Below are 26,682 nucleotides of genomic sequence, written 5' to 3' on the forward strand. Positions count from 1 at the left end.
TTGGGATGTAGCACCATGTAGTTGGCAGTTACTACTGACTAGTGTTTCAGAAGAGCTTACTGCCTCCATCATCAGGATGATTCCCTCTCTCTGACATTAATAAAATAAAAGTATTTAAATTGGCTCAGTATATATTTTGCGGTTTATGTTCAAGCAAACACTGATAAAATTCCTTACACAATAACAGATGTGTGTAGTATGATACTAGGGAACTTCATAATTCATTCTTACCTCTATATTCCATGTACAATTAAGTAAAAGTATGTCCATTTAAAGTGACTTTAAAGCTCAAGTCTCGTGTGATAGTCAGCACAAGAAATCATAAGGGAAAACTTGGTGAAGCCTTGCTGAGAAGACATTAGTTACCAATTGCTGTAGACAGCAGATGTAAGTATGTTTACTTTGCATTATCAGATTTTCATATTGAGAATATGGGACACAACATTAGGAGTGAGAATAAAAAACTAAATGAAGAGAAGTTTAACAATATAATTTATTTGGACTGCACTTTTATTGCTTTTATTTTAGTGAAACTAGTTATACAATAATATTTCTAACAAGACTATTTAAAAGTACAAGTACAGATAAATTGATGCTATATACTATTTAGATTTCCATTATATTTGTTTGAGCCTTAGAGAAGCTAAATTATTTTATGTTAGAGGAGGATCATTCCATTTTACTAAACTTAGTGTACTCATAAAGTTTCATTATATAAAAGTATGTAAGGCAGCATTCAAAGATATATTTTTATCTATCTCCTGCTCCAATAGAATTTACTTAAATTAAAAAATATTAAATGCTGTAGATATATGTGTGAATAGCTGCAGAAACTATGTATTTATGTTTGTATTAGTATTTTATGTGTACATAAGTGCTGGTATTCATATTATGACATGTTCCACATTTATGGCAGGGAAACTGTGGATTAGTGCCATTGTTTGGTAGTAATTAATTAATTATATATGGCTGGAAGGTGTTATATCACAAGCAGGATTGTAGAAAAGAAAATTTATAGTTGAAAATGTATAATATCACCTTCAAGCGAGTTTCCCCACTAAGTTCTATTTAATTTGGTGTTAATTTGGCAACCATGATTTATGTAAATGTCGGTATCGTGTATCGTGTTCCGTAAAAGAACTACAGTGGCATGTAGAAAACCTACCGATAGTGGAAATAATGGTTTCCCGTAAAGTTCTGGGATCGAAGGATGAGAGAAAGGCTGACATTTCCGAATCGCTTTATCGTGAACCTGGACTAAAATTTTCTGACGATGGCACCGTTACGTATTTCTGGTAAACCACATAAATTAAAAGTGTTTTTGGGAGCAATGATTTGACAGAAAGCCCACGTTTCGTTACATGTAGTTAGACGAGGCCATGTAGTTCCAACACAACTTGTGTGTTCTCCAAGCATTTTTTGAGCTCATTTAGTAGATTAGAGGTTTTGAAGATTAGTGATAAAACCATAACCTGAAAAGATTGACTCCAATTACAATGTTGCCCACGTGACTTCCATGAATATTACTGGCCTGTATTACACCAATGTAACCTACCTTAACGTGATCTTATTTATTTATTTATAGTTTATTTAAAAACTTTCATACTTTATGAATTGTGAAGGTCTATCAACATATTTACAAAAACCCACCAATTATTTTTCCTACCCCTGTTTTGGTTTGTTTACCATTTGAGGGTTTAGGTGTTTGTCAGATTTTTTGGGGGAGGAAGGTGATTACATCAGCTGAATATAGTCCACTCATTCACATCTTATTTATCTAATATTCTTTTTGATGTTATCATTGTATCAAGGTCTCCCAAGTTGCCTCATCTCATCATCAGGTTTTTAAACTAAACTTTTGTATGCATTTATAATTTACAGGTATAGATGCTTTCCATCATATCCTCATTAATTTAATCACCTTAACAATATTATGGGAAGAATAGAAATTTCAGGCTCCACATTATGTAATTTCTTTTCATTTTCATGTTACATTCTCTTTCTTAGAGCGTATGTTCTTTTCTCGTAACGAGAGACCAGGTTTTACTCCGTACGTGTTTGATGTAAGAAATAAGTAGTCACATTATTTTAGTACATGTTATTTAGAGAAATAGGTATTTTAGCTATTATAATAGCTAATTTTTGTAATACATAAACGATGATTGGTTGAAGTGTATTCTGTTACTAATTGGTTCTACATGTTTTTGTTTTGTTTCAGGCGTGCCCATACACTTACAGTTCTATTTGTACTTGTGAGTGTTCTGATTTATGTGGCTGTGTTTGAACCTGTCTGGGATGATACTTCATATAACACTAAGAGGTATGGGCATATTTTGTGTATTTTGTCCCCAGAAATGATGACAGAAGCTGAAATAAAACTGAGTGCTACAGATGTGAATAGACAGTTTTATATGCACATCAAACACAAACAAAATTAAATTAGTATGTCTGGGATTGAAGACGGCAGCCATCTTCAGACTCACTGCCATGAAAACCTTAAATCTGACATGCCTAGACCAGACAGTAGAGTGACTGGCTGCATGTTCAGTTTCTGGTAGGGACAAAGATTTTCCTCGTCTGGATCACCTGTGGGGTCCACTAATTCCCTTTCCAATTGATACTTTGTGATTAATTACCTCAGTGTAAGCAATCAGAGGGTGAAGCTGATCACTCACCCCTGTCTAATTCTTTTGGTTGCATCTTTACACCATTTTGTGTGTCATATCTACATAATATATTTTCTACGTAGGATTACTGGGAAGTGTCTCTTTAAGTATTGTAAATTCTCAGGGCATTGTAGTAAGGACACAAGGCTGATTGTCCATTGTAGATCACAGTTTGATGGGTTTTTTTTTGTTTATTGACAGTTTATTATGAAGGTTGCTTCACAGTGACATATTCAACCAACATGTGCAATGCATTTTGCTGGACTAAGTACAAGAATTGTTGAGATATTAGATGTTCTTCATGCCCTAGGATGCACTAAGAACAACCTTATGGGCTGTTCCACATGATTCAACACTATTGTTAGAACCCATTGTAGTCATGTTCACTGGTGGAAGCTAATGTTGCAAGGCATTTGCAGTCAGGGAAGGAAATGCTAATTGTCTTCCTCCCCTCCTCCTCCGCCTCCTCCTTTCTGGTCCGTATTCGGTCCATGGCCTCCTCAATTCTCCTCTTCCGTTCGGTCCTTCTGTTAGGTCCGTCTGTCCGAGGCTTTGATCGAGGTTTCGAAACATCTTCCTTTTTACGGTGCAAGGTTGTTGGTCTTGCGACCAACCCCCAACCTGGAGGACCAGGGTACCTGTCTCAGTCTGACCTCTCCCCCTCGACCAATCTGGCTAGGGAGGCCCTACCAGTAGCTCTTGGGGTCACTGAGGTACTCAGGCACCACCACCATGACAAGGTGCAGGTACCATTAAGTGGGGAATGCCCCATTTGCTGGTGACATTTTTCTCTATTAACAAAGGCAGCAGTAACTGTGTTTGTGCAAGAATGGCATAATATGCAGCAATAACCCATGTAGTACAGTGCAAGAAAGACCCACAACAAACCCAGAACACAATAGTGCAGCAGCGACCTACATGATGTGGAGTGAAGAATGACTTTGGATTGTCGGTGAACTCGTGGGAATATGCCGTTCAAGTATTGTTTATGCTGGATATTAATGAACGTGCTCTTCGATTGTTGCAGAGGTCTCGTGGCTAGCGTGTTGGCTTTCATCCTCTTAGGAGTGACAGTCACACCTGATGGAGTATTCAAGCGACCACACCCTGCCGTGTGGAGGTTTACGTTTTGTTGCAGTATTGTTTATGAACTGGGCCTCATATTTACTCTTTTCCAGGTAGTTTATGTTGCGTTAACTGTGTGATTTTCTGCTGATTTAAAGGTCAGGCATTATTAAAATCAGTTTTAATTGCCATTAAAGTACATTTATTGTTTGCATTTGTTGCATACCGTGCCACGGTGGTCTAGCGGTTAGAAGGCTGGCCTTGTAATCCTGGGGTCTCGGGTTCGAATCCCGGCGGTGCCCGAATTTATAACTTGTGTTGGGCAAGGCCGTGGTCTAGGCAACACGGAGTTTTCCTCCGTGGCATCCCAACAATTACTCGATTCACACACAGAAGAAGGCAATGGCAAACCACTTCTGGATCATCTGCCAAGAACGTATATGAACAGGTCCCAGTCCAAGAAAAGGATGGAAGGATCCTGTTCATATGGACCTGTCGTCAGACAGAACACTAAATAATAATAAGATGAGGTGGTCTAGCGGTTAGAACGCTGGCCTTGTAATCCTGGGGTCTCGGGTTCGATTCCCGGCGGTGCCCGAATTTATAACTTGTGTTTGGCAAGGCCGTGGTCTAGGCAACACGGAGTTTTCCTCCGTGGCATCCCAACAATTACTCCATTCACACACAGAAGAAGGCAATGGCAAACCACTTCTGGATCATCTGCCAAGAACGTATATGAACAGGTCCCAGTCCGAGAAAAGGATGGAAGGATCCTGTTCATATGGACCTGTCGTCAGACAGAACACTACAAATAAAATTAAAAAAAATTGTTGCATGAGGGGCATAAACTGAATGCATATCTGTCAGTGTGTTTTATTTCTAAAACCAAAGATTTTAATAAAATTTGATATGGGGAGCAGTAGCTGAATTTACTTCATTTTAATCAGAATGAAATAGGGGGTTTAAACCTCCATACTACGTGGTTACCGGCAGGACTCCTTGATAAATGGTTTAGTGGTGTGGCAGTGTGATGCGTGACAAGCCATGACAGACGGTCAGTAAAGGTTAAAAATATTGACATTTAATTTTCAGACTAAAACGGATGCAATTCATTTACTAAATCATATTGATTCTAAACTTGGAGTTCCATTGGAAGAGAAGAGTTATGGTGGAAACTGTCGTATTTATGATGAAGATGTACCTGAGGATCCGTTCCACAATATATGGGTTAGTCGTCTAATGTATTCACTTCTGTAAGATCCATAATCATCATTGATGTCATATCTGTGGTTTATAAATAGTTGCCATTATGGATTTATATGTTGTAAACATCTTTTTACAGGGATTTCTTATATTTTTTCTGCCTTATAATTAAATTAGTGTTTGTTTTGGAATCATGGCATATGTAATTCATTGTATATGGTTTTCTGATTCATATATTCTTACTTTACTTCGTAAATTTATTTATATATAACTCTTTTCTTGTCACTAGTTATGTTCTCTTCATATGTCAGTAAAGAAAAATGTAAAAGGATTGTTAAAATCAATACTGGAAGTTCTAAAGTATAATAGACTCTAGGATATGTCCCTGTAGATTTGTTGGAGACATGGTTTTATTTACACAAATCATAGCCACACATAAGAAAAATACAAAAAACTTGTTGTTGGGTTACTTTCAAAGTGCGGTGCATTTGTACATCAAGACACAGATTGATAAGAAATTTGTGTCGATTAGCAGTTCTATGTAATTTGATGTTTTATGTTTGCATACTCCGAGGGAAGAACGTACATTACAAATGTTTAAAAAGTGCTCAACAATATTTGGATTTAAGAGAGATAAAATGGGGGAAATTAGGATGTTACATAACAAAGAACCTCGTTATTTGTACAGATCACTTAGTATTATGTAAGCAAGGCAGTTAAGATGGACTGTATGTATAAAAATTTTCTTGGGAGGCGAAGTCTCTTAGAAAACAGTCATTTGGAAGACTGAGGAGATATATGAGGGTCATGTTAAGATGAATCTTAAGGAAATACATCGTGAGGATGGGAGGTGGTCGGAACTTGTCCATGTTCACATACACAGGTTTTGGTATTAGTGGTTTTGAAACTTAGCTTCTTTTACCAGAAATGGTGAATCTTAGGTTATTTAATTATGCAGCTGTTTCAGTCATGTTAAATGAGATGGCAAGATTTTTGTTGATGCTGGACAAGGTAGGATTTGGAATAATGTGATTATGGCATATTTCAAGGGGATATCCCAGAATTTGGCTGGAGAGAACAGGAAAACCACAGTTAATCTGTTATGTTACTGAGACTCAAACCAGATATCTCCCGAACACATATCTGCAGGCTAAGTTTACCACCGCTGTATGAATTAGGAGTACCAAGTTAACAGTACCGTGTGTGCATTGCAGGATAAACTCGACTTGTTTGTGGCAACACATTTCTTCGGCTGGTGGCTCAAAACTCTCGTGCTGAGGGACTGGTGGCTCTGCACCGTGTTTTCGATAATGTTTGAGATACTGGAGTACACACTGGAGCATCAGCTGCCTAACTTCAGCGAGTGCTGGTGGGATCATGTGAGTAGGATGAGTGTATTTGTTTAGTTTAAGGATTTTGTAGCTCAGTTAGCACATTCATTCATTGAAGGTTGGATGACTTGGGTTCAATTCTTGGCAGGGGGCATGAAATTTTCTCTTTTCCTCCACATCCAGACTGCCTGAACAGTCTCAGTCTCCTGTCCTGTGTGTGTATCTGGGGTGCTTTGTCGAGGAGTATTGTGGTTTGAGTATGAAGTTAGCCACTTGTCTCCTCCAGATGTCGAGGTTAAGAATCCTCCTGTCACATTAGCCCCTGCATACCTATTGGTTATGAAAATGTGTAGATCCTGGAACCAGTCTTATCATATCCATTGCACATTATATTATGTAAGATTTGAGGTTTTTGCAGCGATTCATCGCCCTGATGATGGAGGCAGTATGACCTCTGAAACGTTGGTGACGATCCACCAGACTACACAGTGCAACAACCCAGAAGACAGAAATCTTCACATTATATTACTTTAAAGAATAAACATTATACTGTGGAGCGTGCTTTAGAATTTCTACTTGTTACTGGCCTTGTAATCCTGGGGTCTCGGGTTCGATTCCCGGCGGTGCCCGAATTTTTATAACTTGTGTTGGGCAAGGCCGTGGTCTAGGCAACACACCGTGGCATCCCAACAATTACTCCATTCACACACAGAAGAAGGCAATGGCAAACCACTTCTGGATCATCTGCCAAGAACGTATATGAACAGGTCCCAGTCCGAGAAAAGGATTTAAGGATCCTGTTCATATGGACCTGTCGTCAGACAGAACACTAAATAATAATAAGATGAGGTGGTCTAGCGGTTAGAACGCTGGCCTTGTAATCCTGGGGTCTCGGGTTCGATTCCCGGCGGTGCCCGAATTTATAACTTGTGTTGGGCAAGGCCGTGGTCTAGGCAACACGGAGTTTTCCTCCGTGGCATCCCAACAATTACTCCATTCACACACAGAAGAAGGCAATGGCAAACCACTTCTGGATCATCTGCCAAGAACGTATATGAACAGGTCCCAGTCCGAGAAAAGGATGGAAGGATCCTGTTCATATGGACCTGTCGTCAGACAGAACACTAAATAATAATAAGATGAGGTGGTCTAGCGGTTAGAACGCTGGCCTTGTAATCCTGGGGTCTCGGGTTCGATTCCCGGCGGTGCCCGAATTTATAACTTGTGTTGGGCAAGGCCGTGGTCTAGGCAACACGGAGTTTTCCTCCATGGCATCCCAACAATTACTCCATTCACACACAGAAGAAGGCAATGGCAAACCACTTCTGGATCATCTGCCAAGAACGTATATGAACAGGTCCCAGTCCGAGAAAAGGATGGAAGGATCCTGTTCATATGGACCTGTCGTCAGACAGAACACCAAATAATAATAATAACTTTGTTTTGATACTGTCTTTGTATTCTGCTGTTACATTCTAACAGTTTAATGCAAATGCTTCTATTTTCACAGTGGATAATGGATGCAGCGATATGCAATGGTCTCGGCATTTATTTTGGACTTAAAACACTTCAGTATTTCTCTGTGAAGACATATCACTGGCGAGGACTTTGGAGCATACCAACTTACAAGTAAGAGACACAGTGATATATAATTATTTCAGCTTTTATCTTTCTCGTAAGTGAGGTGTATGGTTATGAAAATGATCCAGAAGACAGGTGATATGGTAGAGAGAAAATTGTAATAATTATGAAATAAATAATGGTGATGTCATGGAGCGTAGATGAAAGTAAAGTGGCCTATAGTGATGTAATGTTTGTACCAAGTTTCATAAAAATGAATCGTTTAGTTCAGAGGTTATTGTGGGAAAGAGACATGGACTCTGTTGATACTACAAGCTTGTCTTCCCTCATAAAGTTATAAAAGAAGACTGAAAACTCTTCTAAGATGGTTAAGGTTATATAATATAGTTGTAAGTGAGTAAGTATCCTAAGTCATTATGCATTTCTAGGGGAAAGTTGAAGAGGTTGGTGGCTCAGTTTGGCCCATTTTCATGGGTTGACTACGATTGGAGGTCTACTTCTAGCCTGGGTCGATGGATTGCAACACTAGGAATTATCTTAGTGGTGAGTTTGACGTAATGGTCAGTGTTAAATTTTCCTTCTGTGATATACAGTTCTCTGTTTTTTCTGATTTGTATTCAGATAGTTTGTGCTTTTTTTAATGTAAGCTATTGTTAACGTAACCTAATACAATATGTCCACCCACAGAACTGTTTTGGTTTCCATTCAGTTGTTAATTATACCACAACATGTTTTGATCCTAATAGGATAGATAATCTTGAGGTGATTAAGTATAGAATAATGTAGGCTATTGAAATTGATGTACTGGATACTGGGTACTGGGAACGACCCGTTCTTCAAGTGCCTGAGCACTGCAGGTCCGAACTTTTCGTTGGCTTGATCCATAGACATTTTGTTAGGACTCCTCGGACGAGGGATCGGCCCGTTGCAAGGCCTCTATCTGTACACAGGACAGCACAACACAGAAAAACGCGGACAAACATCCATGGCTTGAGTAGGGATTCGAACCCACGGTCCCAGCGACCAAGTGGCACAAGGCCCACGCCTCAGACCTCGCGGCTACTGCGGACCCCCGAAATTGATGTGGATATGATAATACGTTTTTAGCTAAATTGGTTATACCATTGGTTATAAGTTGTTAAGGTTGAAATTAAATTATGATTGAAATTAAAATTTCTACAATTATTTAGTGTAGTAACTTCGATAAAAATTCTACTACAAGGATCGTTGTTTACATTTAGGTGTATGTAAATTACATTATATAATTATTAGTTGATGTTCTCTGTATTATGTGTGTGTATATATATCTTGTGGCGCAAGTTATGTTCTGTGTAAGTTTCCTTCTTTGAAATGTTGTGTACTATGGCTGAGCATCAATTCTGGGTGCTTAAATGTTGAAAATTGTGGGGTTAAATGAGAATTTTATTTTTAGTCGGTGTTGGGTAGATTCATAGCGGAACTGTGTATGTGAGCCATTATTTTAGACACCTATGTCTTTCAGTTATAAAGTGAGATAGAGCTTTATAATGTGGAAAGTATCTGTAAATTAATCTGAACAGAGGTACTTCTTTCAGTATAGGCCCCATTTTCGGTTTACAACAAAATTCATTAAGTAGTTTGTGTAATGAAACATGATTTTTGTAATATGTGTTCACTTTATGCACTTTCTACGAAAGATTTGTAGAAATGGCTTCCCTCTTGCTGCTAAGTAAGTCATTTTGGCTGCGTGTCTTTCGCAGTTCCTGTTGGCTGAGTTAAATACATTCTACCTGAAGTTTGTGATGTTGGTGCCTCCAGAGCATTATCTTAACCTGGCACGCCTCATCCTCCTCTTGTTGTGGGGTGCTGTCTCAATGAGAGAAGTGTATCAGTACCTTGATGATCCGTAAGTTCAATGAATTTGAGCTGTACTTACCCATAATTATTTTTATAAATCTATTACTGAACTGTGACCCATCTCTGTAACTGAGATTATTCGAAAGTTCGGATTGCATAACCATGTAGTTAGTGCGTTCTGTTTTTATGCTGATGGTAATGTGTAACCAGGTGTCTGCATTTTATTTGTTTCAGAGATTGTACCAAAATTGGTCGGCAGTCATGGATGACATTAGCAATAATTTCAACAGAGTTCCTTATCGTTGCCAAATTTGATTGGGAGACGATAACAAAACCCATTCCAAGGTCAGTTTATTGAACCTTTGTTTTCTGTATTATAAAAGCAAAGTAAGAAAAGGTAACACCGTGATGATTATGGCAGTTTTTTAATTTCAATGGCAGTTTGTTGTAACTTACGTCATCACATTCGGACACTGTGTTGTAATGGTTTTTGGCCAGAATTTCAGAGGTCTTAGTTGTTTGTGCATTCACGGTGAAATTATATACTCATCTTCCTATCTCCATCTTAAATCTTCATGGGCCATGTCGAACCAGCAGATCTTTAGAACAAAGTCCTTTTTGTCTCGTACTGCTTTTGTTTTGCTGCTGTGGTTAAGAAGTGTAACCTCATTTTCGTACTTTTAGAATTTAGAATGGAACATGTTCTCCAGTCAGGACCAAACCATGTGTTCCAGCTATGTCAGTAGTTTATGAGTAGAAAGAAAACAAATGTGTGTATACCATTCTAACCAAAAACATTTCCAGAGACACTGAGCGACAAAGTATTGCTGCTGGGAAACAATATTTAAAGTTTGGACGTTGTTGTTTCCTTATTTGTTGCCCCACCTACCCCCTCTGATCTCCTTTCGTCTTACTTCTAAACGGACGTGGAATGCACAGTTTTATCTTGATCGCAGTAAGCACATTGTTTTCAGATGCGTTCTTTGCAAATTGCACAGAGACTTAAATTGAACTGTTGACAATGTGTGAGTAATAATGATTGTTGTAGAAGTTTATTTAATGTGGCTCTTTTTTTCAGTCACATTGTCCTGCTGTGGCTAGTTGGATTGTCATCTTTAATAGGGTGGACAGTCTGGCGATTTTTTATTTTCTCAAGATCTCAAACAGTGTAAGTAGAACACTTTTCATAAATAATTACATTTTAGAGGTTTAATAAACTGAAATACAGCCCACCAGAAATGACATCATTTTGTTGCCTTCATTAATGTGAGAGTACTTTATAGGTCTGGTCTGCCGGATGTTGATCAGCGTCGACAGAGATGGGCCCTGGTTCGGTCCTGTGAATTGGGGAACTTTGTTGTGAAATCTGATTAACAGATTCTGGTTTCTGTTTGTTGATGTGCCTTGCTTCGCTTCAGAGGTAATTTTCTTCCTTATAATACCGTAGAACCTTCCATGTCCCTTTGTAGCCACTGTGCAGTTTAGTTTAACTGTAACGCTTGTGTTTCGTGTTTGGGAGTACCCAGATATAATCTCAGGTGGGTTACCAGTTGTCTTGGTTCTGTTGTTTTGTTTTCCAAGCACTGCCGGTTTAACCACTATAGTATTTTTCAGCGGAATTGGCGGCTGGGTCGAGTTCTGCCTTTTGTGAGTGACCAATCAGCGCAAAGAAGGTCTGTTGGTAAGCAGGGAGACCTCAGTCTGTTCAGAAACCCCGTGGTAGAAGCATCGGCAGCCGCACTGCGTTGTTGCCAATTATTATATGTTCTTTGCACAGTGTTGTAACCATTCACTGGAATCTAATGTTCCGCGATGCTACATCTGACACCACTCCATGTTGTTTCCTCACTATCTCGCCCCACCGCCTCCCATCACTACTTCCTACCATGGCACAGTACATGTGATTGGTGCACGCTTCAGCCGCCAATTCGGCTGAAAACTGTCATAGGCAAACTAAGCATATGCCAAGGGTGGCAGAATTGGAGGGGGAGAGCATGCACATGAATAAAAAATAATGAGAAATAATGCAAAAGAGAATATAATAAGCAGCTAGAAATAGAAAGACAAAAGGCAAGAACAAGTGTGTGTATGCATGTTTGGTTTTGTAATATGCCTCCATCAGTACCTGATATCTTATATAAATGATTTATTTGTATTTACTGAAGTTGACAGGGCAGGGGACACAAGGCTGAAGGTTTGCTTAGGGCACCAGATACCCTTGCACTTACCCTATCTCCAAGCTTGTATTGGGGTAGTATCTTGAAGTATACCACATCCTCATAAATTCTTATCTCACAGGTTTGTAATCTCCAGGTAATTTTGATGATAGGGAGATGAAGCATGTCAAAGTGGATCTCCAGTAGTATGATTTGACACAATGTTCGTACTGAATTTCATGAAAATTGTTGTTTAATGTTATGGTTTATAACTTATTTTGGGATGTGTGTGTGCATGTGTATGGAAAAAATAACATTGCACCCAAGCAAAATAGTCAGGTTTTGTGTATGAAGTTCCTTTAGTAACTTGTTTTAATCATATAAAATTTGAGCAGTATTAAATCCCACAATAACTAATCCTGTGGAACCTTAGAATACGTATTTTTCTCAAGACATTATATTTATATGCTTCAGTACTTTTATGGATAAAATGTTGGTTTGTAAATATTTATTCATGAATATGTTCTATGCACTTTTATAAAGTCACAGGCCCAAAATCTTAAAGAAAAAATACTTTGTTTAAAGTTCGTCATATTACCAGCACCGAGCCGTTGTCGTGAATTAGTACAAGTAGTTTAAAAGTGTTTAGCAACAAAATGGTTTAAACTCTTCGGTACAGCCATGACTAAAATTCCCTGAGCTTTTCTTAGACTTGAACTATGATTATGCTTCATAAATAACTTAAACCAGTTTTACGCATCAGTTCATTTTTCTACATTAAGTTTGCTTTAAACTCTTTTTTTTTTTTCAGTGGTTCATTTTATTACTGTGATCTTTCCTGATTATGAATCATGAAATAACAATATATTGACATAAAAAAATTGCTTAGTGGTTGGACATCCATTTCTCTTATTAACTTCAGAAATGTAATATGAAGATAATTTGACTTAAAAGGTGGCAATGGCGCCCTTGTCCATAGGCTGAAGAAGCAGGAAAATCTTGAAGTCTAGATAGTCATCTGAAATTGGTCGAGCGTGAAGCACGGAACATGGAAAAAACAGTCCATGTGTAGAGATATGGTGTTTAAATATAGGATGATACTAAGAATGACAACTGCAGGTACAGGTACAAATATGCATAAACCAGAGATGTGATCTCTGAAAGTTTTGGTGCTGCAATTTCCATCGTTATCTTTGTTAACTTTGTAGTTTGTCAAATGTTTGTGTTCTGTTTATTTTTATTACATCCTTCCAACACTGTATTTGATACTTCTGATTACCTGTTTGTGGATTAATTTGATTGCAGATTGTCTGTACACTTACTAGAACTTGTTTATAAAACTGTATGCCCCAGGTATTTGTTAACGAAGCTTACATCTTATTTGCTTATCCTTTGTCACATAATGTCCTCCTGTTGAGGTTTGGTTCAAGGTAGATCATACTATTACAGAAAATAGGTAAAATTATATAGTAAAACCTGGCTAAAATAGAAAAATGAAATGAAATCCGTGGCGTAACAGCTCCAGAGAGCCAAAGCCGACTAGCTGGCTTCACGTTCACATGCCTCAGCAGAGGTGAATGATCATCCAACCAGATATAGGGTGACGTGTGGTCAGCACGATGAACCCCCAGCCATTACTAGTTTTCATGACCAGATTACGCTACTTATTGTAGCTCCCCAATTTCCTCACGATGTGGCACCGGTCCCATACACTGGTTGAAAGCTCATGAGAAAATTTCTTTTCCCCCGAGACTCGAACCAGCGCGCATTCCGTGTCGTCGGTCCGAAGCATGCCTCAGACGGCACGGGACTGGCTAAAATAGAACTGTTGTGAAAATAGAAAGCTGTCTTAACCAAAATAATTCTGTAGCCCCAACGGAAGAAAAAAGATTTGTAATGAAATTACCTCTGTGAGGTAGAAGGTGTTGAATATGGAAACAGAAAGGAAAAGTGAGTTTATGGAATGGCTTCATGAAAAGAAAACTGTTTGTGACTGGTAACTAGGACGCTAATGAAATTGTGTGGAGTGATTTGTTAAACAGATCACCGCAAAGTTTCAAAAGCGGACACAGCACGTTTTGCAGAAACATTTGTAAAGAAGTAGATGTGAAGACAAATTTGTGATGGTTTGGCCTTCTTAAGAATAACATTTTTTTTTAATATAAGAAAACAGTTCTGGTACTATGAATTTTAATTGGCTCTGCATTAAAAACAATGAGATGTGCAGAATCACAAAAACACATTTGAAAAATATGTGCTTTCTGTTTCAAAGTACACATTTTCACTTTTTGCTTTTCTTCAGTCTTCACACTATAAATTTATCTTGGAGGAAATTAATGAGTTATGGGTATTAGATTTATAGATCAGATAATACTATGTAGACAGACTTTTTATGCGTATTATTTCACTTACAATAATAAATAAACACAGAAATATGACTTAAAAAAACGTTCAGGTAGACACATGAAAATGTCCGTATTACACTTACACGCACACACACACTCACGCACGCACTGCATTGTTTCTCTCTTGTTGCATTTAGTTATTGGCACATTATTTAAAATTAATAACTGTTATGTTCCTATGAGTGAGTAACTCTTTTGCTGAACTGTGAACATCAAAAACTGTAGTAATACACGTCATTATAAATCTTACAGAAAGGAAGAAAGACATGATGTTCTTGACGCTTATCGTCTCAGCAGATGGAGTACACTTTTGATTATGTAGAGCGTTTTATAAACTCTAGGATTCTGGTTAATCTTCTTCTTTAAGGTAAACTTGAAGTGGGTTGAGACCTTTCCTTCTCGATGCTGATGTTGTATTCACAGGTACTGTTCACAAGAAATATACGTGTCAAATCCCAATATAAATATAAAAAGGCAGAGTGATTGAACATTTAACGCAATGTAACATGGAAGCATTCACAAAAAACAAAACAAAAATTCAGTAAAAGTTTCGTCAGTTTACGCTTTTAAAGTATCCACTGCCGAGCATATAAAAGGTCTGATCCAAGAAATTGGATATCGATTAGATTGTGAAGACCTCATCTGTTACAGCTTATGGAAATTCATGAATAAATATCTATGCCTAGAATGCAATTATAAAACGTTACGTCCCTAACCTTATGCTGCATCTGACATATTAGTGTACTAAAATTAAAGATGTCCCTTGTGGTGCTTGATATATTAAAAGACATTGAAATTAACTTGTGTGAGTGTGCTGGGATACAGAGAGTGTGAATGGTGTGGCAAAGATTTTAAGAGAGCATTAGACTGGTATTTATAGTAATTAATCGAAACAGTAGTTGCATGATGAATTACTAACAATCTGCATAGAACAACATGAAATGAAATACTGTGTTTCTAATAGAAGACTTACCGCTGTTGGTGCGCTGTGTGCTGAGGCAATTGAGCCACTCCGTGATGCTGATTTTACGATCATTATTGACGTCACAGTAACGGGGCAGTCGCTTACCACAGCGACGCAGCTGTGGGTTTGAAGATACCAGGGCTCGAAAATGTTTCCATTCTTTTCTCTCTAGTACCTGAATGACATTAATGAAATAAGCATTAGGACCATCTGACATGTTGCATTTCAGAGTCAAATGGATCGCACGTCATTGGTTTTAAAATAAATTAGCCCAACTACTAGATGTGTGTGAAACGTGTTACCATATACTTTTAGTTTAACTAAAAATTATCCTAATAAAAGTTGCACATTTTTTCAGAGATTTATAATAACCACATATCGTTTTAAATACATTGAAAGCTACTGTCTGTTACTCAGGAGAAAAGCTTTAACCTTGGCAACGTGGATGGATATTGCGGGGGAAACGTGGGCCTTGTCAAAAATATAAGGCTTAGACCCTGCATAATTCTCTCTCTGCTTTCCTGCCTAGTCTTTTCACAAAATTTTCACTGTTCTTTCATCTTCCACTGCTTTTTGTTCTGTTATAATAATTAGGGTGATTGATTAACATTTTTGTGTTGCTGATGATTAAAGTTGGAAAGTGCCTAAATGTAGTGGTAACCATATTTTGTGTAAATTTCAAATATGTGATACTAAATATAAATTGTGGAATCTCAAGGTGTTATACCATGAGAATGGAACAAGTGCCTTTTTTTAAGATTCTTACCTTATTCTTGTTTTTATCCAGCATAAGAAAGTTCCATGCTGCAATCTGTTCCTCTGTCGACTCCTGCCACGTTTCCTTTATAGGTACTGAATAGCTGTGAACATATATTTTTTTCTGAGCACTTTGTTTTCAGACACTTGTAATATGTTTTCTTCGCTAGAAGAGACTAAATTTCATTCCCATTTGAAAAGAACTGACCAAATTATTGTTTTATAATATATATCTTGATTATAAGTAGATGTAATAACAATTTACATATACACAGTATAAAAGTGAAGGGAAGCTCTAGTTACCTCTCCGTGCTTGTTTGATTTTTTGAAGCTTCCATCTTTTTCTTCATTAGATCCATTAATTCTCTTAGGAAGGCCTGTTTTCGGGGATCAGGACAACCTGCAAGATATGTTATGTTAGTACATAGATGAGACTGAAATCTGCTCTAATTTCACTCTGTGAGACTAATTATTTGAGGGTCAGTCTCCGGAAACCACACGTGCATATTTTCTGAATTTGCAATAGCAATAACAGCATTAAACAAAGTTACAAATTGTATGTAATTTTCAGTGGTTTCACCTTTAGCAATCTTTCACTTCTGCCACTAGAAAATACAAAACTTTTGTCGATGTAAATTATGCAAAGAGGTGTGGTAGTTCTTTGAAGACAGTAGCGTGAAGTTAGTAGAACCCACAGGTTCAGCACTGTAAAAAGAAATCTTACCATAGGGCATTCCTCTGGACTAGTTCTGTCCATCTTCCATCCTGTTACCCCAAGGTCCATCCCTTATATATATCCACCCATCATTGTCTTCTCAGTTTTCCAGGTGGCCATTTTCCAAGAGGTTTCTAATCAAAGTTCCTTATGCGTTCTTCCCCCCATTGAAGCTGCATTCCTAGCCCACGATATCAAAACTAGCTGGTAATTTATATCACAATCAATGCTTTTATGAAATCCCCATTCATATTTCAATGCACAAAGATCCTGTTCAATAAAAATGAAAACTAGGTGAGCTGTTAAGTATTGATCATCCTTAATAAAATAATATCAGAATGGTGTCACTGCATTGAACCACACTTCTTACCATTCATTGGCCGTAGCGGCGCTGGTATCGTGTCGCACTTCGGAACCTGGTCCTTTACAGATGTCCCTGGTATGGGTTTTCCGCTGTCCTCATGCACACACCAGCAGTAACCTACACGAAGTTACATTTTTCATGGTGTATATATATCCAGCTACTACTTATTCTGTTTCATTCAATATCTGTTTAAAATATTCATATTTTAAAAACAGTGATTCTCAGATTGTGTTATGAAAGTGGTTCATATGGATTGTTTAAGTTTCTGTAATGGCAAATTTTCTGTTCAAATTACAAATCTTAAGACAACTTATGATATACAGCCACGAGACTACATGTCGTAACAACCCAAACGACCACAATTTAAACAAACGCCATCATGATAACCTCCAACCATATATGAATTACCTGTAGATTTGTAACACTGTATGGTTTGGTATCGTCCATCTGGTGTGCATTCTGGTACGTAGAATTCACTGTAGTTGATTTTCTGTTCTTCCAAAACTGCTTTCCTGTCTGAATGGCAATCATTTCCTGTAAACAAATTAATTATTTGGATAATGTCTTTGTCAGAAAATAACATGATTGAATTTTTCATTAATATTTTTCCTCGTTGTACTGAATAATTCCCCGACCTTTCTCCTTTGGATTGAATTCGTCTGCCAAGAATACAGTGCTTTAATGCCATTATTTACTCTAAGAAATTTAAAAATAAAAGTGAGAACATATTTTATAGATAATTTGAGTTTTGAAATTAAAAGTAACTATATGCCCAAATTTATTTAGTGGAAGAAATATTGCATTGAAGTACAAATTATAATAATGCAGTGGGGTAAATACTGAATAAGTAGCGTTCATCATACTAATACTGGAACGATTAACAGAAAGTTGTACGTGCAGTAACGTCCACCCTGTATTAAGAATAGGTGAGTCCTATGGACTGTTTTTTAAAAGACGGTAGTGAAATAAATTAATTGTTTTCTAAATGTTATTGGTGATAGTGTTGAATTACCAATTTCAAATTTTTGGAATTTTCATTCGCCATTGTGCTTCCTCAAACCACTACGTTACATAGATTTTTGCACGGTTGAATTATACAGGCTAGCGAGTCCATTTCCCAGTGCCCACAGATCGTGATTAACTCCATCTAACAGGCCAAACTGTGGTGGCTCACCTCAGGACAGGGGAAGAGCCATCTTTCAAAACGTAGTTGTTTGAGGAAGCACAATGGCGATTGAAAAGGTCATAAAATTTCAAATTGGTAATTCATTGTTTATTTGTTCATGTACAAGTTTTATATTTTATATAGCAATTATGTATTCCTTGTTTAGAAGTAACATGGTTGGTTTTTTTAGTTTATTTAACAATACATTAATTGCATAATTATGTAATGTAAAATGGGGGGATGATTTGGAATGATGAAGTGGGAAGTGTCAGTATTATAGAAGGAGGTTTTGTGGTCTGTTTTGAGGTACTACGCCACAGTTTGCGTAGAGGAGCCAAGGAGCGCTATGAAAAAAATCAGTCAAAAGACAAGAACAGAATCTTGGTACCTCCAGAATTCAAAACAACAGAGTTCTGACCACTCAGCCTTGTCATTTAGTTTGCAATTGGTAGTGAAAGTGTTAGGCCATGCCATAGCCCAGCGCAGACCGAACCTCAGTGCCAGGTGATTTCAGATAAGATTCTTGGTGGATGTAGTGAGATGGGAATAGGTTATTCTCCAAGTTCTTCAGCTTTATCCCACTAGTCATTATTCATTCATACTCATCTACCACTCACCAAGCAGCACATTGTCATACCTCAGTCCTAAGGTAGGAGTTTCTTCTCTGAAATGGCACTTGGCTGGTTAATAGTTTTAGTGAAAATGTTAAATTATAACTATTCGCAAGCCACTTAATTTACTTCATTATGTTATATACAAAGTAGACATATATTCAAACCATCTACCGTTACTGCAACTAACCTTCAGATTCATCCGTACTTTCTAGTGACGAGTCATCGTCGGGATTTGGCAGAAGTTCTGTGAGGGTTGTGACAGTCTCCTGCATTACTGGGAAATAAGACACCACCAGTTGTAAAGCTCATTCTTAAGTAAGTAGGAAGGTTAAGTAGTTTGTTAGAAGAACATAGAAAGTAGTATTTTAGGATGAATCAAATCTGCTTCCATTATGCAGCCATGATTCAACTACAACAACAATTATGATATGTTTCATGAAAGTAGTGCAGTAATTTCAAGTTATCTTGCCTATCTTACGTAACATGCATTTGAGATCTTCATTCCATAATAAAAATTACATATTTTATAATTCTGAACTTTACCATTTCATGCATTACATAAAATTTCCATGCTGAAGCACAACACCATTAATGTGTATAATAAATGAGAGGCAAAGCGTGACATATTCTCACTGTTGATACTACGCAGAGGTGAGTGGTCAGCTTCACATTATGGCTGCTTTTATCCCAATGAAATGAGCCCCCCCCCCCCCCCCCGTGCCCTTTGATTAGGAAGCTGGGTGGTTCCAAAACTTATTTGAGACATCTTGGCAAAGAGAAAGACAAATTACATTACCAGAAAGCAGTCCCCACTCACACTGTTTGCAGCCTGTCACTTTACTGGCCACATTTGTAGATAAATAGAAAATACAGTATTCAGGGACTATAATATTTTTGTAAACTGAAATAGCGTATAGAGGGACTCGGAGAGAACAACTTTCGGATAGAAATCCATGTCCTCTGATAATTTACCGCTGAAATAATTTGGTTTGTAAGATTTCTAATGTAATCCTTGTACATTAATAAAAAACAAAATTAAGCTAGTAGGAGAATAGCAAAGTACGATTATTTCAGCGGTATGTTATCAGACTTCCCTACCATCAGTGGCCTCGACTGACTCAGGAAAACTTCGGAGGACATGGATTCCTATTCGAAAGTTGTTCTCTCTGAGTCCCTCTATACGCTCCTTCAGTTTGGCCCTAACCTTTTGAATCACCCTGTATAATGCACAGAATTTGTACAAATTGAAATGGTTTCATAAGTTACGTTGTTGAGGAAACCACATGCATTAAAATAATATTTTAATTATTTCTGTATTTTTTATCAAACTAACCCAAAAATGAAAGTTATCCTACCAATGTCTTTATCTTTAATACTTTGGTAAATATAATTTAAATTTTCAATTTTTCACTCATCTAATAAATAAAAAAAGAGGGCTCTCTGTTATGAGCCTACTTTCTGTAACCATTCATTTAAAAGGAAATGATGGAATTTTTCTTATAAATTTAGAATGATGTTCTGAATTAATTAAATTATGTTTGGATTTGCATGGAGGAACTGAGAAAAGCCACAGAAATCACAGTATACTCAATCTTCAGTAGATGCAATTTAGCAGCCACAAAACATTCACATATTGATTACAGTATGAGTTTACAACAAACAGTATTGTTATATTCAACATACAGCTACCAAAAACATGTTCTTTTCCAATTTCAGAACGCTTGTGTTAGTTTATCATGGTCCACACATAGGTTATTAAATTTCCGCTACTATCTTTAATGTGATAAAATGTAGTCTGATAGTTTCAGGACATAATGATGAATTCATATGACTTAGCAAAGGGCTAAATTGGCACTGAAATTCCCAGTAGTACATTAACAAGTTAACACTCTTGGAACAGCAATGAAAAGGGAAGTTGAGGGGGAGAAATAGAACAAAGAAATTTTGATTAATCCAATGCAGCGCATCATGAGGTAAGCTGTTATCCCAGAAAGCCTGATATAGCAATTCAAGCAGAAGGCAATTCCTGAAACAAAATCTTAGGTGTAAGGGAACATATTCTGTGACTTTAATCGATTCTACGCAATAAGCCAGTTTGCACTAAGCTACGCGTTATATCTGGAGTAAAAATTAAGCTGGTGATTCACATAATTGCAAAGCCTGAGATTATTTTACAAAGCATTGTTTAGCTTGTACTAAAACATCTACAGCAGTGGTCCCCAACGCGGTGCCCGCCAAGGCTTTTTTTGGGTGCCCGCGTTGTTACGGAAAGAGGTTATACTGAATAATGAAGGTCGTTCAACCATGAACATTATAAAATCAAAGCACAGATCTCTGCTTACTAATGCCCTTCTTGACGATTGTTTGCGAGCAGCAACATCATCCTACACTCCCAAATTTGAAAAACTGGCCGATGAAATGCAGCGCCAAACATCACACTAACGTCCCACTTGAGTAATAATAATTGTACTTATAAAACTACGTATTTTTGATTGCGTGGTTTTTTATATCATTAAACGTCGTGTTGTTTTGTGTATTATTCGGTGTCGATATCTTATTTGTCCAGAGAAAATAAAATTTGGCTTTGTTAATTGGTTGGTGCCCGCCACAATCTGATAAACTCTCAAATGTGCCCGTAGGAACAAAAAGGTTGGGGACCACTGATCTACAGCATTCATTAAGGAATAATTTAAGAATTAGCCTGGGAACTTTGTAAATTCACTGCATAGCAGATGTTATCTTCACTATGACCATGCTGTGTTTTCAGATGCATAGACCTTTTGTTGTCCACATTTAAGAATTGAATATCTACCTGATTTAGATAATTTAAGTCCTTTACACTTTTCTGACTGCATATTGTAGGTTACCAGTTAGACCACCCATTCAGTTTTTTTAAATAAAACTTAAGGAAATATAAATTACTAAGGTGTCCAATGTATTAGATTCCTGGTTTATTTAGCAGATGGTAGGGTTTTGTGAACAATGAAATTGTGAAGATGTGAATTTGCTGGCTCCCAGGATTTGAAGTGAGGTGGATGATTTTTAGGTTATGTAATGATACTTTTTTATCTGTATAGGTTATGTAATGTCAAAATGGAAAAATGACTGTGAACACTAAATTCGAAAGAATGAGGTTAGTGGTCACAGCCTTTTTGCTGGTACTATCTCAGCATTGAGGAAAACCTCAGTCAGAATAGTCAGTTTCTTGGCTGAGATTCAAACGCAGGTCTTCCTGAATACAGAGCAGGACAGATAATCACTCGGCCATGACAATTCTTATACCTTATTTTCAAAAGGGGACAGCAGCTAGTGAATATGTTCTAGAACAATTAATAATTATGGTTCTTTTAGATATGTGTGTTTGTGAAAGATAAAAGAATATATTTAATTTCCATCGAATTAATTTTGTTCGGAAGTAATCTAGTTTTTGTAAAGACGAACATCCTAAGTCTGACATCATTTTTTGACTCTCAAATTGTTGTTGTATGTCATGAAGGTGTATAGTAGGATTGGAGATGAAACTCCATACATTCTTAACCTCAGTACTAGAGAGACATGAGTGGTAAGCTTTATTCTCCCGATGCTTTAGCACAGGGAATGTTTTAGTAAGAAACTGTCAGGATCTAAGGGTAATATTTCACTGATTTCAATTAGTAATTGAGAGTACATTCTGAAAATACAGGATGATCACATTCTATGATGATTGTATCTGCTGTGAAAACGTGCAAATTCCAGAGCCAATTCTGAAACTCATTCTTAATTAATCTTGTACCGTGGGATGTGTATTGAAGAACTGTCCATAAATTACATAGAATCTGATATAAGAAAATACGCAGTAACTCTGCATTACTTCCGTCTCTCTTTTTTTACAGTTTTGTATAATAAATAATTTTACGGAACTTATATAAGTACACAGTAACTAATTATTGAATTTCATGTAATGTCCATCTGTTATAAATCCAGTATAAAAAGTATACTGTAAATTTGCATTGCTTTTACGTGTCTTTATTTTAAATTTAATAAACTTTGTCCATAAATTCTGCTTGTGAAATTAATATAAAAAAGTATACACAGTAACTTTGCATTGCCCCATTTTCTCGTATTGAATTTCCTACAATAATTCTGTATTATTTCGTATGATAACAGTAATTTTTGGACAGTATTCCAGTGATCTTTAGTCTGTGATCGCCCACCCAAGCAGATACGCCCGGCTTCTCTCTGACATTCATATGCAATGCACAATATTTGTTTTGTGCACGCACTCACCTTTGCTTTCCGTCTTCTCAGCCCCGCCCTCCTGCTGGCTCTCATCTGAGTTCAGGGACAAGAACAAATGGAAAGAGACTAAATAATAATGACGGAACTCCATACTAAGCATCTCTTTGTACACAATAACCCCCAGCCTATTTTCTGTATGCTTGGTAAGTATTTCATAAAATACTTTTAAAAATACGAGTATGTTTATAATACTTCAGAACACTTAACCTTCTTTCATAAGTTATTATTCAACTGGCCAAGAAACGCCTGTTCGTATGAAACCAGAAGGCTCGTAGTTATTGTCAGGAAGCCGTTCCTTTTACCCTGTTCTGATCGAATTCAGTTCAGCTTAGTTCTCTATCTTCTCGTGTTTATCTTATAATATTTGTATGTCTTCTTTGTGTAAAACGTAATTAAAAGGTGGAACATTAATTTATGTATGTGAACTAAAAATTGTGTCTTGAGCATTCGTGAAATGTTTTCAGAATCAACAGTTAAATCCTATATTCTTTTTTCTTTTATTCTTAACCCATCCTAACCTAAAAAGTAAGAAATAGATAGACTTTATAGTGAATTATTGTCTCTTGAACAATAACATTTTGGAGATATGAATAATATATTAATATTTATATTTATTTTTTTCGTATTCACAATACTGTTGAACGTTCTTCTACCAGAAACAAACGCTGAATAATTACTAACATGGACTGAGATGTCTTAAATGGTTGCGTTAATTTTTAGACATACGGAAAATCAGTTAATATACCACTTTCGTCTATTTGGTCTTATGTCAAAGATAAATTCTTCGTGTCTGCATATATTAATGCTTGAATAAATGTATTCTTCTCTACAGATATCATATTTCATCCTGAATCCTGGCATGAAAACCAGCCAGAACTTGGAAGTACCACGGATATACAAAAGGATTTAAAGGTAAAAGTTACATTCTATTTCCATAATTCAGTATTCTGTGTATGGCTTTTTTTATTGTCTTGTATACAATAGTTCCTTATTTTAAAACCCAGAACTTGTCTCAGTGCTGGAAACTTTGTTCGACTGTTTCCGCCCGTGTTGCGTAAACAAAAGAAGTTGTATGTACGCCTAAGCATCATGTCATGCAGGTGTACAAGGGGAGTGGAGGTAAAGTTTTTTTTTTAACCTTGGCACTAAATGTAGGTAAATGGTCAACCTCGTGTTCTGGTTGCTTTAACCCCTAAGGAAAGAGCTCTCAGTATCCAAATTCAGTCCTGGCGTCAACAAATCATTCAACTCTCGTGTGACCTTTCTCTGTGTTCCGTGTTACCTACCGATACGTTATTGATCACTGTGTTTACAAATCAATCTTTATTTTATACAACAAAATATGCTTATTAAGTGATGAGTTATTGACTTGTGTTTCTTGGGTTCACAATAGCTGTCTTTTAGTTTGTTGCACTGTCTAGTCTGGTAGAAATTTAAGGTTACTGACGTTTCAGAGTGTGTTTTTTTTTTTCCCCTCTGTAATGATGACAATGACTCATCTTCAAAATTATGAAAATTTTAATTTTATTCATCGTCCCATCACTTCGTCGCCCAAAGATCTTCTCATCTCCCACCAAAATCTTTATAGACCTATACTTGGCTCATCCACCTGAGCTACATTTTTATGTTAAAGTATCGTATGATGATAATACGAGGTGAGATGCCCCCTTATTTGAGAAGTTTCTTCATACCTCTTCTGCTCAAAAAAACATTTGCAACTGATGATTTTTCTCTCAGAGCATCAGACCATATTTCACAACCATATTTATTTTAAAAACGAGTTATAATTTTGGAATAAGACAGTCACCTCTCGTGTTCGGGGACTGACTGTACCTTGTTGCGGAATAAAGTGGGCCCACTCAGCAAACAGTCGTAATCTGGGGCTTCCTGTACGAGGGCACCCGGGGGCAGGGTTGCGTAATGCTTCCACTTTGTTAGAATTGGTCCACTTACCCTGTGATGATTTCATCTGTTCATCCTCAGACAGAATTTAGATTTTGGCCTTGACTACTGAACTTACGGCAACAACACAGGACATTGATACTTGTTTTGTGAAATACGTAAATTCTCTCTGATCGTGCCCGTTCTAAGGTCATCCAAGGTCAATTAGTTTACAGGGGTTGTAGGTTCGAATCCGCCTCAGGAGTATTGATGTAGGCATACATTTTATGTTCTGCCTTGTCTGAGTAAATGTCTTACATAAAATCTCCCGCCCACCCCAGGAATCTTTTCAAAAAACCTGTACGCCACTCGACCGAAATACTTCCATGACACTCGAGTCAAGGTCAGAGTGGTTGCTAGCCACTCCGCATGAGCTGTGCAGGTGCGAACATGTGTTCATCGCATCGAAATTATTTGCTGCTGTTTTATAAAGCACGGCTGGCAACGTTGAAAAAAATCCTGAAAGCCGATTTACGTGTCTTGTTATAATTAAGTCGCCAAAGCTTATATATAAATGATCTTGTACTTAAGAGTTGCGTTGTAAATGGAACGCTTTGTAGGCTACGGCATTCGTATATTAAACAATGGTGTCTTTGTTGGTACTGTGTATATTTTCTTTTTAGTGTCTTGTACTCGTTTTGTATATTTCTCAGCATTGAGTTAAATGCTATGGATACCACTGCATATCTCGTTGTAATTTTAGGTTAGGTTCGGCTAGATCGAGATGTAATTTTAGGTTAGGTTTGGCTAGATCGAGATGTAATTTTAGGTTAGGTTCGGCTAGATCGAGATGTAATTTTAGGTTAGGTTCGGCTAGATCGAGATGTAATTTTAGGTTAGGTTCGGCTAGATCGAGATGTAATTTTAGGTTAGGTTCGGCTAGATCGAGATGTAATTTAAAGCAAGATAAATTGAGTGGCGTATATAGAACTGAAAATGGGGTTATTTGTCGAGCTGACAATTGTACTTCACGGTACAAAATATGTAAGAGCTAATCCGTTTAGCACAAAACCCTTCACCTATGTTGGCAGTGTCCAGCGACTAAGATATTGTGCATTAACAGCAGAGTCTAATCTGAACTCATATAGAATGAGATAAATGTCGCACGTTGGCGGCTACTCACGATTAAAGTCAAGTCCCAAGCAAGATGCCCATTCTTCCCGTGAGATTCGTTGGTCGTTGTCTAGGTCACAGAGTTTCGTGAACGTTTTTGCACATCGTTTGGGCTTCATTGCCTTCTTGACGAGTCGACGAAGGTCCCGGTACTCGGGTTTCTCCAGGAAGTTATCTTTGTCCTTGTCCATTACCGAGAACTTCCAGTCCAGGACCTGCCGATCTGAGTCCTGAGGCGTTGATTGTACCCCATCACCTGCCGACCGACAGAACAGGATGGAAATTTTGCCACAATACAAAATCTCATGAGTTCTTTTGGCCTGGAAAGCTATGAATGAGTTAAGTAGGGTTTATACAAAAACCGATTTTTGAAAAAAACGATTTTCGAATTTTTACAAAAAAAAATTAAAACAGTAAAAAAATATTTATACTTATTTTAAAAATTTTCAGTTTACTTAATATTTATGGAACTACAAAAATATAACAAAATGAAATATACTACATACAAAACCAAATAAACAAACTAAAA

The 26,682-nt window shown here is 37.2% G+C and overlaps 3 protein-coding genes across 18 annotated transcripts in view; 2 read left to right on the forward strand and 1 right to left on the reverse strand.

Annotated features, from left to right (window-relative positions):
* The first annotated feature begins 6 nt into the window (after positions 1-6).
* Positions 7-19,136, forward strand: LOC110839981 (phosphatidylserine synthase 2). 5 transcript variants are annotated; one of them, XM_087361090.1, is made up of 12 exons: positions 7-387; positions 2,219-2,320; positions 3,694-3,844; positions 4,824-4,958; positions 6,149-6,313; positions 7,776-7,894; positions 8,275-8,389; positions 9,586-9,731; positions 9,917-10,027; positions 10,761-10,850; positions 10,966-11,102; positions 11,297-15,950. In XM_087361090.1, coding segments are annotated over exons 1-11 (1,227 nt in total). In that variant the 5' UTR covers positions 7-385; the 3' UTR covers positions 11,057-11,102; positions 11,297-15,950. The 5 variants fall into 5 exon arrangements, with proteins under 5 accessions (XP_087217216.1, XP_021940321.1, XP_021940319.1 ...); XM_022084629.2 differs by lacking the exons at positions 7-387; positions 11,297-15,950 and adding exons at positions 1,077-1,295; positions 19,034-19,136; XM_022084627.2 differs by lacking the exon at positions 7-387 and adding an exon at positions 1,077-1,295.
* magu (SPARC related modular calcium binding-like protein magu) overlaps positions 14,210-26,682 on the reverse strand; it is a 53,809-nt gene continuing 41,336 nt past the window's right edge. For 5 of the 10 annotated variants that reach the window (XM_087361084.1, XM_087361088.1, XM_087361087.1 and 2 more), the window contains 9 exons: positions 26,164-26,409; positions 23,088-23,165; positions 19,009-19,095; positions 17,451-17,576; positions 17,049-17,159; positions 16,267-16,363; positions 15,974-16,067; positions 15,217-15,382; positions 14,210-14,669 (listed from right to left, as the gene is read on the reverse strand). In XM_087361084.1, coding sequence (XP_087217210.1) covers positions 14,593-14,669; positions 15,217-15,382; positions 15,974-16,067; positions 16,267-16,363; positions 17,049-17,159; positions 17,451-17,576; positions 19,009-19,095; positions 23,088-23,165; positions 26,164-26,409 — 1,082 coding nt within the window. In that variant the 3' untranslated portion in view covers positions 14,210-14,592. The remainder of the gene's footprint in view (positions 14,670-15,216; positions 15,383-15,973; positions 16,068-16,266; positions 16,364-17,048; positions 17,160-17,450; positions 17,577-19,008; positions 19,096-23,087; positions 23,166-26,163; positions 26,410-26,682) is intronic. The other 5 variants (XM_087361078.1, XM_087361079.1, XM_087361083.1 and 2 more) reach the window with 5 other exon arrangements.
* Positions 23,103-26,682, forward strand: part of Klp67A (Kinesin-like protein at 67A) — a 69,139-nt gene continuing 65,559 nt past the window's right edge. The window contains exons 1-2 of one of the 3 annotated variants that reach the window (XM_087361074.1): positions 23,103-23,242; positions 23,932-24,011. The gene's annotated coding sequence lies outside the window, so the exon portion shown is untranslated. Of the gene's footprint in view, positions 23,243-23,338; positions 23,625-23,931; positions 24,012-26,682 lie in introns of those variants that run through there. The other 2 variants (XM_087361076.1, XM_087361075.1) reach the window with 2 other exon arrangements.

Source organism: Zootermopsis nevadensis, unplaced genomic scaffold, assembly GCF_977971745.1.
Source record: "Zootermopsis nevadensis isolate Lab colony 2312 unplaced genomic scaffold, Znev_1.0 Znev_ptg000050l, whole genome shotgun sequence".
Taxonomy (NCBI): domain Eukaryota; kingdom Metazoa; phylum Arthropoda; class Insecta; order Blattodea; family Termopsidae; genus Zootermopsis; species Zootermopsis nevadensis.

What these genes read in the sequence shown, in the direction of transcription:
- LOC110839981 (XM_022084629.2), top strand. Translation starts at nt 1,180, where the DNA reads ATGGTTTCCCGTAAAGTTCTGGGATCGAAGGATGAGAGAAAGGCTGAC. An exon ending in ATCCGTTCCACAATATATGG is followed by an intron (nt 4,959 to 6,148) that starts GTTAGTCGTCTA and finishes TGTGCATTGCAG; the next exon opens with GATAAACTCGACTTGTTTGT. An exon ending in ATAACAAAACCCATTCCAAG is followed by an intron (nt 10,028 to 10,760) that starts GTCAGTTTATTG and finishes TCTTTTTTTCAG; the next exon opens with TCACATTGTCCTGCTGTGGC.